The sequence below is a fragment of the Pteropus alecto genome, unplaced genomic scaffold, assembly GCF_000325575.1.
Source record: "Pteropus alecto unplaced genomic scaffold, ASM32557v1 scaffold120, whole genome shotgun sequence".
Taxonomy (NCBI): Eukaryota; Metazoa; Chordata; class Mammalia; order Chiroptera; family Pteropodidae; genus Pteropus; species Pteropus alecto.
The window spans coordinates 605,651-616,199 of NW_006430061.1; the positions used below are offsets into that span (position 1 = coordinate 605,651).

At 41.4% G+C, this 10,549-nt stretch overlaps 1 protein-coding gene across 1 annotated transcript in view; it reads right to left on the reverse strand.

Annotated features, from left to right (window-relative positions):
* Window positions 1-2,752: 2,752 nt before the first annotated feature.
* Window positions 2,753-10,549, reverse strand: part of NCR3LG1 (natural killer cell cytotoxicity receptor 3 ligand 1) — a 9,945-nt gene continuing 2,148 nt past the window's right edge. Inside the window, exons 3-5 of the mRNA XM_006904732.3 lie at window positions 8,599-8,925; window positions 6,955-7,054; window positions 2,753-6,110 (exon numbers count right to left, since the gene is read on the reverse strand). Of these exons, the coding sequence (XP_006904794.1) occupies window positions 6,068-6,110; window positions 6,955-7,054; window positions 8,599-8,925 (470 nt within the window). The 3' untranslated portion in view covers window positions 2,753-6,067. The remainder of the gene's footprint in view (window positions 6,111-6,954; window positions 7,055-8,598; window positions 8,926-10,549) is intronic.

Below are 10,549 nucleotides of genomic sequence, written 5' to 3' on the forward strand. Positions count from 1 at the left end.
AGGCCCTCGGAAAGGGGATGGAAGTAGCTCTTGTCACCAAGGTCCAATGCCGAAGGAGGCACTGTTCTGCGGTTCAGTGCTGAGGGAGGCTCTGTTTTCCTCCAAGTCTGCAGATGAGGAAACAGGATCAAAAGTGACATTAACTTGCTAAGACCTCACAGCTAGTAAATGGCAGGCCCAAGGTTTGGACCTGAGTCTGTCTCAGATTGCTGCACAGTCCCAGTGACCTGAGCTCCAGCTTTTACTAGGGGTGCCACCTTTCCTAAGTGTCAAATCCACCACAAGGAGACACCTGTTCTCTAGATGAAGAACAAGAGGGAAAGTGTAACTCAGGAAGCCCCTGGGCCTCTCTGAGGTCCCAGATTGGAGACTAACAACGGACTCAGCTGCAATAACACCTAGGGATTTGGCATCTCCAGCCAGTCACCATGAGGCCCGCATGTAGCCCTGCTGCTGGAGAGGATTCACCCAGCTTCTATAGGACCCACTCTCCACAGGCGGCACCTTCCCAGCTCTGTCCTGCACTTAAACTCCTCCCTGACAGCTTTTCTTAGGGAGAACTTCCCTAGGGAGCTTGCTGCAAGTAGAGTAGCCATGGCTTTCTCAGTGTCTCTGGGCTCACCGCTGATGCCTCTCCGGGTCTAGGAATCAGACATCCTATCTTGTACCAAGACATGCAGAAGACTTTGGGGAGAAGATATGAATCGTTGCATGCCAAAGTCATGTTGACCCCATACTGGGGCAGATATCAAGAACTATGGATCTGTTTTAGCTTAACAAAAAAAACCCCAAAAACCTGGGAAAGGCAGAACTGTGGGATTCAAGTGCGAACTGGGTTCCAGAGAGTGGGTTTATTGCCCTAGAATCTAACTTATTGGCATTCTCTCTGCCAGGTCCATCTGCCTGGGGTATTTTATATCTTCATGGAAAAGGAAGCAGGTGCTACCTTTAACCTATTCTATTTCCACTCTGGGCAGACCCAACTCTGAATGACATGAGAGGCAGGTCACTTAGGCTGGCCAACTTGGGTACAGGAGTGTGAACTTCTGCCTTTCCCCTCAACTCAGGTCCTTTCAGGCACTGATGCCAACGAGTGGAAAAGTAATGCCAAGTGCATATGCAAGTACACAATTTATTTCCTTCACTGGGAGAAGTAAGAGTGTACAGGAGTACAGGTCAGGTCAACGGTACCCAAAAGCTTTCTTCAGCTTGTTAGTCACACACCTCCCCTTCATGAAGAGGTATCATTCTTTGCAGCACAAATATATCCCAAACTCCTCCTCCACAGACCATCAGCACCTAAAGTGATGAAGCAAAACAAACTTCGGGTAGCCCTGCCTCTGTGTCCTCTTTACTTCATTTGATCAATTCCAGCTTTTCTCATAAAGCCATTATTATTGGGGAAGGGAAGTCACTCCAGAGTAACCCAGAGAGAAGTAAATGCAATACAATTCTGAGGCTTGGATTCTTTTGTTAAATTCCTAATGTGTCCTTGGTTTTCCACCCATCTTGGCAGTGGAAAAATGAAAATCATCCCATAATTGTCTCTTTTGTGCTTCTCTTCAGTTCTTTCAAGTTCTGACCAGCATTTTTTCTAAGTTTAGTAATTCTTTGATGCCTTTTCTTTTTTCTACTTCACAGATTCTCTTCCAATCGATAATGTCCATTTAACATTCCCCCATATTTTACATCTTTATAATTTTTTAATCATCCTATAAAAAGATCCCATTTGTGATTTTCCCATCTAATGTATTTCATTTTTTACCTTTGTATTATTTTACTATTCTATCACAATCTCTACAAAATTATAATTTATTTTACTAAATGTATAAAATTTCAATTGCCTTACCACTTTTTCCCAAAGGGTGTCATTCTCTTTCAACCACTTTCAACCACTGTAACCAGCTTGGGACTACTTTAACTGTTGCCATGTTCCTCCTTCCAGTTCTCCACCTAGAAATTCATTGGTTCTCCTAATTACAGTCTCATAATAGGCACAAACCACACCGATGCTGCAACCCCCAAATACCACCACTAGAGGCCACTCTAAATCACCACCGTGGCCGCTGAGCTATGGGGAGTCTGTTCTACTCACCTTCCAAGCCAAGAGACTTCCATGTCTTATGCCTGGGTTTTCATTGTGCCCCTCCTGAGTGACCTAAGAACCGTTTCTCAGAGTCATCACTCCAGCTTCCAATAGAGATGGGAACTGGGCTTCTCTGCCCCACAAAGGTCCTGAAATACTACTGCACATCCCTGGTAACTGCCTGCACTCAGAACCACACTGTATGTTATCCATGACCCACACCTGGCATGAGACCTTTCACAGGCCTGTTAACCTCTGTCCTGGATGAGGTCCCCATACTTATTTCCAATGTGGAATAGCATCAGCCACCTTGGTTCAGTCACAGAAAATAAGGCAAGGGCCAAACACGCCAACCAACAGGTCCTCTCATAAGAACAGACTAGAATTGTACAGAATGAGCCTCTCTTGTAGACCTAATGTTCAAACTCATCCTTCACAGCCCAGCCTCACCCTAGATCTTCCTTGGTGGTATGGTATATTGATTAAAAATCCAAGCTCCACCCTCTACCAGCCCTGAGACCAGGGGAGAGTCACTTATCTTCTATCAAAGAAAAACTCAGAAGTAGTAAATTAAAAGTGCAGTTGAATGCTTTTGTTCACATATTGGCATGTACAGATTGATCTCACCGAACAACGAAGTAGCATTTGAAATGGAGACGTGCCATAGTTTGGAAACAGTCAGTGTTGCTTTCTTTTTTTTCTTTAATTGAGGTATAATTGATCTATAACATTATATTAGTTTCAGGTATATGACATAAGATTTGATATTTGTATATATTGCAAAATGATCACTACAATAAATCTAGTTAAAATCCATAACAATTACAATTTTTTCATGATAACTTTTAAGATTTATCCTTTGCAACTTTCAAATATACAATACAGTATGATTAACTCTAGTTACCATGCTATACATTACATCCTCATGACATATTTAAAATTCGAAGTTTATAAATAAATTTTAAAAAATTCGGTCTTTACTTTTTGACCCCCCTTCACCCATTCCACCCCCTTCTTATTTCCCACCTTGAACCACCACCAGTCTGACTTCTGTATCTATGAGCTCTTTTTCTGTTTTTAGATTCCACATATAAGTGAGATCATATGAATCTGTCTTTCTCTGACTTATTTCACTTGAAGTACTGCCCTCAAGGTCCAATCGTGCTGTCACAAATGGCAAGATTTCCTTCTTTTTTATGGCTGAACGGTATTCCACGGTGTATACAGTCACACTGCATAACGACGTTTTGTTCAACAATGGACTGTCCACACATACAATAGTGGTCCCTTAAGCTTATAGTGGAACTGAAAATTTCCTGTCACCTAGTGACGTCACAGACATCATAACATTGTAGCACAACGCATGACTCAGGTAGTTGTGGTGATGCTGGTGTAAACAAACCTACTACACTGCCAGTACTATAAAAGTATGGCACATATAATTATGTACAGTACATAATACTTGATAATGAAAATAAATTACTATGTTACTAGTTTATGTATTTACTATGCTATACTTTTATCGTTATTTTAGAGTCTACTCTTTCTACTTATAAGAAGTTTGCTATAAAACAGTATGTGGTATGATGCTCGCAGCATCTCATATTTAACAGCATCTCTTGATTGCATTCTCTTGCGCTTAATCTCATGCGATTTTATAATTTAGCATAGCCTAAGTGCACAGTGTCTATAAAGTCTACAGCAGTGTACAATAATGTTCTAAGCCTTCACATTCACTCACCACTCACTCATTCACTCACTCACTGACTCACCCAGAGCAACTTCCAGTCCTGTAAGCTCTATTCATGCTTAGTGTCCTATACAGGTGTACCATTTTTTATCTTCTATACCTTATTTTTACTTTACATTTTCTATGTTTAGATACATAAATACCATGTGTTACAATTGCCTACAGTATTCACTACAGCAACATTCTATGCAGGTTTGTAGCCTAGAAGCAATAAGGTATACCATACAGACTAGGTGTGCAGCAGATACTATCTAGGTTTGTGTAAGTACATTCAGTGGCATTCGCACAATGATAAAACCCCCTAACAACACATTTCTCAGAATGTATCCCATTGTAAGTGACACATGACTGTGTGTGTATACATATATATCATATTTGTCCATTCATCTATCGATAGACACTTGTTTCCATGTCTTGGCTGTTGTACATAATGTGGCAGTGAATGCAGGGATGCATGTATCTCTTCAAGTTAGTGGTTTTTTTTCTTCAGAGAAATACCTCGAAGTAGAATTGCTGGATCATGTGGTAATGCTTTTAATTTTTAAAAAACTTCCAAACTGTTTTCTGTAATCATTGCACCAATTTATATTCCCACCAACAGTACACAAGTGTTCCCTTTTCTCTACATCCTCGTCGATACTTTTTACTTCTTGTCTTTTTGATAATAGCCATTCTAACAGGAGTGAAGAGGTATCTCAATGTTTTGATTGTTTGCATTTCCTTGATGATTAATGATGTTGAGCATCTTGTCATGTACCTACCTACTGGCCATTTGTATATCTTCTTTGGAAAGTATTGCTTTTGCTTTTTCTTGGAAAAAGCTGGTTGGCTGGAGACTGTCAAGGAGAGCAGTTTGAATAGTCTGTTCTTGAACAAGCTGTCTGGCAATTGGTAGAGTAATTGCAGTAACTTATACATTCTCTGAGAAACATTGTGGTATCTGCTGTCTGTCTTTATGTTAGTACTGACAATGTCCCAGTGTTTCCTGCATTTGAATAAGCCATGAATGTATCATAATGAAAGCACCTTGTTCTAATTCTTAGTCCCTCCAGGTATTAGTTTCAGTCTTCTGAAAAGCAGCTGTCAAGCTGGTATTAGAACTACAATGTGTGGCTAGTGCCTATGAAAGTGAAACAAGAAACGGTACAGAATTAGGTGGGAAAAGCCTTCAGACCATGATGTAGGTTTGATATCTGGGAAAGAAGGAGCAAGAACGGGTTATCAAGAGCCTCAGACTACAGTACAATTCTGAGAAAGTCTCAGCCACCCCAACAAGAGCTCCAAAGACTCCTCCTTTGTTCAGCAACTGGCTGGAGATGCCCAGGGAGAGCATCACATAAGTTTGAAAACTGCAGCAGATTCCTGAGATGGCACAGTTGGAGCATGTTGGCTGAGTACACTCTTCATAGCAGGCTCACTCTCCAAGGGGGTTTCTGCAGCACATGTTCATGGCAATCACACTTTTTGGTCAAAACTCAGCTTCCTGAGGAGCTATATCAGTTAGCTTTTGCTGTATAACAAGCTAGCCTAAAACACAGTGGCTTAAAAAAATAAATATAAAAAATAACATCTGACAGTTGGCTCTGTTGGTGCTGATGATCTCAGGGAGATCTGCTCACATGTCTGGGAGTTGAGTAGCTGTCATTTGATTGCAGCGGGTCCTCAAATAATGTGGTTTCATTCAATGTCGTCTCATTATAATGCTGATGAAATGTTGTAAGAACTTAAATCTTGTTTATATCAACTAACGTACAGTAAAATTGGTTTCATTATACATCATTTCATTTAAAGCAGCAGAATCTATTGACATTAAGTGAAGACTTACTGTAGGCTGGCCTCCAATGCAGCCATTCACTCTAGCTTCCAGTATCTCTCATTCTCCAGCAGACACTGCTTCCAGTATCTTCCATCCTCCAGCAGACTAGCATGAGCATGTCCTCCTCTCACTAGTGTCAGAAGCACAAAAGAAAGCAAACGGAAATACACAAGGCCTCTTGATGCCAAGGCTTAGAACTGGTACTCTTTCACTTCTGTCTCATTCTATCAGCCGAAGCAAATCACAAGGTCGAGCCCAATGTGAAGAGGGAGCCCACGACTGGAGGACAATGCAGTTACATGGCGAAGGACACAGATACGGGGAAGAGTGAAGGATGGAGGCTGCCCTTGAAAACCACCGCAGACTCCAGGCTGATCATGAAGGCTTTAGTCTTCTTTTTTTTTTAGTCTCTTTTTCAATAAACATCATTGTCCAATGTCCGGTTACGGTGACAACCCCTGGATACCAGAAGCCAGAGAAAGGCAAGAAATATGAGAACATTCACAAATATCACAAGAAATATTTGATATCACATTATATCCAGTTTTCACATTGACCTAAGTCCAATCAGGGGAATAAGTCCCATGAATAATCACTTGGCCAACTTTAGATAAACGAACAGCCTCTTTTCTTGATTAATTGATCATTCTACTTTTCCTAAAGCATTTATAATGATACGTATTAGCTATTGCACAGATTCTACCTTGGCCAGCTCATAAATAAGTAAGGGCAATTTTATTATCTAGAACCATTTTAACCAACATGTTTACACTGTCTCTTGGGCCTCTCTACAGCTTCAGCTGTTTTATTGTTTATCACAGTCAGTGATAAACGTGTTTGGAAACACCTAGTGAGGGTTAGAAATTCTGGGTTTAACCGCTGAAATCTGGTGGTAGGTTACCCCACTGAGCTATTAGCAAAATATGAGCACCTGGGGGAAGGAATTCTCCTCTCTGAGCCATGGTTTCTGCGTGTGAGAACAACGACGCAGCCCATACCTGGTTCAAAGTCTTGGTGTGAACTAATAAGGTACGGTCTGGTTCACAGTGAGACTTGTATATTATAAAGAGACAAAGAGGCTGTACAGTGCATCTTCCCCGAGTCGCAAGCCACCATACAGAGATCAGATGAGAAAGTTCTTCCCCAGCACTATATCAGAAAAAGCCACACACCACAACCACATACCACACTTAGAATCCCCCAGCATCAATCCTGAGAAATCCTCAACACCATCTGGTGAGGATCTCTAAACTAGAGCCAACTCTAAAATGTGGGGCTAAACTGTGCTCCAGCACCCCTTACCTTTTCCAAAAGAAGTAACCTAAACCTAAAATCAGTCCAATGACTAAGATTGATCCAATACAGATAACAATGATCCGCACGCCAGTTGACTTCTCAGATTCTGCAGAGAGAAAGGAGGAAAACATTAAGAGAAAACCTCCTGGCAGGGGACAAAGAGACCACACAACTACTGCTAAGATCTGTGTGGTTATGTGTAATTTCCCTGTCATAGATAGAACAACCAATCCTCTGCCATGCCTTGGCATCCTTCATTCCTATCACGTATACCTACCTACACATCAAACAGTGTGTTTTAGTACTTGCCAGAGTACACAGCAATATCAAACCCCACATACCACATATACATGCCACGTACATGTTCAAACCTTCCACACTACTACACCATCTTACACAACTATAAGCTGCTATAAACTGAATGTTTGTGTCCCTCCCAAAATTATATGTTGAAATCCTAATACTCAATATGATAGTATTAGGAGGTGGGGCTTCTGGGAAGTCAGTAGGTCATGAAGGTGGAGCCTTCATGAATGAGATTAGTGCCCTTAAAAAAGAGACGCTAGAGCAATCCCTCGCCCCTTCCATTGTGTGAGAATACAATGAGAAGTCTGTGACCCAGAAGAGAGCCCCCACCTGACCATAATGGCACACTGATTTCAGACTTCCAGCCTCCAGAACTGTGAGTAATAAAGTTCTATTGCTCATAAGCCACCCAATGTGGCAATTTGTCATAGCAGCCCAAACAAACTAAGGCATATACACATCAGCCAGACAAACCTTTTATACCATACACACAAAGTATATTTCAATTTCATACTCCCCATGCCCCATACACATCCTGCACATCTCCATGCACACACCACCCACACATAGCTGTGGCCCTTACTTTCAAGAATAGTTTCTTCTGTTTCTCCAGGATCATCCTGGGCCTCATCTGGCACACCCAGACCACATCGCCCAGGGACACTAGTTAGTGCTTGCCTTCCTAACTCCTCTCAGTACCAGGTAGATGGATCAGAAGGGTCATTGCAATCCAGGGCCAGAGACATGAGAAGAAGCCAGGATATGAGCTCAATGAACCCCACCAGCAGGAGGGGCTCTGTAGTGAGTTGTGGTATCCTAAGCTAAGGATGCAGTGTGCCTGGAGAAAGCCTAGGCATCAGCAGGACCCCTGCTATGACCTCCCCTTCTTGGGCATAGAACTACTGATTCAACCTCTACCAGCCAACAGTTTTCTGTGGACCTGAAGCCTGACCAGAAGAGTTTGTTGGCAGAGCTGGGTGTCTGACCCCTGACAGACCCTTATCCTCAAGGGACATGGACAGGCTCCTATCACCTTTCTCCTAGCAGCTGGCAAGCCTCCCATTCCAAGTCATATAGACCACCCAGATCACTCAAGCTTCCATAAGCTAACAAGTAGCCTGTTTCCACCTGAGGACTACTGTCACCACCCTCCGCCTATTAGACCATCTGCCCTGGCTTAGGGACCTAGTGTGGAATGCTGACTCTGGGGCTGAGCTAGGCCAATCAAGCTTTCTCTCCTTCCGCATTGACCCCCATCTTCCTCTAGACTGCCTGGGAACCTGAGTTTTATGTTATACCCCCTCAAGGTGAAGAGTAGGGGAAAGGTCTAAGGAGGATGCTTACCTATTCCAGGCAGAGTGAAGTTGAACCTCTGGGAGGTAGGCAAGGAAATATGCCTTACCACACACTGGTAGACGGTCATGTTGTGGTCCAGAGAGGGCTTCAGCCTCAAACGGCTAGTGACATTAAATGTGCCATCTTTATTCTTGACGATTGGACCAGTGGTGATGCCCTCAGAAATCTCCAGGTACTGGGGATCCTCCTGGGTCCACTTATTCCATGTTATGTTTATGTCCTTCGGGTAGAACCCACTTGACTTACACAAAATATATTTGTCTTCATTATCTTTCACTGTGGCTGGATCCTGAAACAAGACGCTGACTGGAGAAGCTGCCAGGAGAGAGAAGTCATGCTTTGAGAGTAGGTCAGGACTCGCTTACTATCAGTTCAATGTCTGAACCACAGCAAGCCTTCAGGAAAGGTGAGTGAACGTACTGGGGGTTCTGTTTAGGCTAAGTATTCTGGGTATGTTGGCCCCAGTGCCAGCAGAGTGCTGATATGCCATGACCCCAACTCTCACAGCCATTTTGTAAAGCAGTTTCTTAAGCCACTTTGTGTCAAAAGACACCTTTGAGAATCTGAGAGATGCCTTGGAACACTGTTGTGGTAAAGGCTGCTAATTGTTGCCCATTTCCGTTCTTCGATGACACATTCAAAGCTACATCTCTCAATCTCTATTGCAGCTGAGAGTAGCCATGTGAACTCAGGGTCTAGTAGTTTGGAGCAACCTCCAGGAAGTATCCTCAAAGAACAGGACTTCTTTAAGTATCTTAAAGAAAAGGACTGTAGCCTTCTCTCCATTTAATATTTAAAGCAGGAAGAGAGGGTTGTAAAATATATAAAGACAGGTGTTGAAAGAAAATAATCCATCAATCTAGAATACTATATCCAGAAAAATTCCCCTTCAAAAGTAAAGTATAAATACTTTCTCAGACAAGCAAAAACTAAGGCAATCTGTTGCCAGTAGACCTGCATGGCAAGATCTCAAAAGAAATTCTTCAGCGAGAAGGAAAATGATACAGGTCAGAAACTAGAATCTATGTAAAGAAAGAGAGTGTCAGAGAAGAAATAAATGAAGGTAAAATAAAACATTATATTTCTTATGCTTAATAGACCTAATAGATAATTGTTGATTCAAAATAATAATAGCAACCATGTATTGGGTGGTTAAGCATATGGATATATAAAATGAATGACAGTAATGTTATAAGAGATCGGAGGGGAGTATTGGGAATATTCTGTTATAAAGTATCTGTACTACCCATGAAGCAGTACAGTGTTATTTCAAAGTAGATTTTGATTAGTTGTAAAAGTACATTGCAAACTCTAGGGCAACCCCCCCCCCCAAAAAAAATTTTAAGAAGTATAATTGATATATGAAGAGAGGAGAGAAAATGGAATAATACGAAATGTTCATTTAAACCTAGAGAGGACACAATGATATATATTTGTGTGTGTGTATATGTATATGTATATATATATATATATATACATACACCTTACTGCTAAATTGTACACCTGAAACTTACTGGATTTTGTTAACCAATGTCACCATAATAAAAAATAAAAAATAAATAAATAAATAAACAAACAGACAAACAAACAAAACTAGAGAGGGCATAAAAAGAGGGTAAGAACAAATGTATCAAACAGAAACAAATACAAGCATGGTACATATTAATCCAACTATATATGCAGTCACTTTAAATGAATGGTCCAAGTATATCAACTAAGAGACAGAGACTGTCAGAGTGGATAAAGGAAAAAAACCTCAAATATGTGTTTTCTAAATGAAACCCACTTTACATATGAAGACCCAGACAGATTAAAAGTAAAGGGACTGAGAAAGGTACACCATACTAACACTAATCCAATGAAAGCTGGAGTAGCTCTATAAATTTCAAAATAGCCTTCAGAACAAGCACTATGCTAAGCATTTTACCTGCATTTTTTA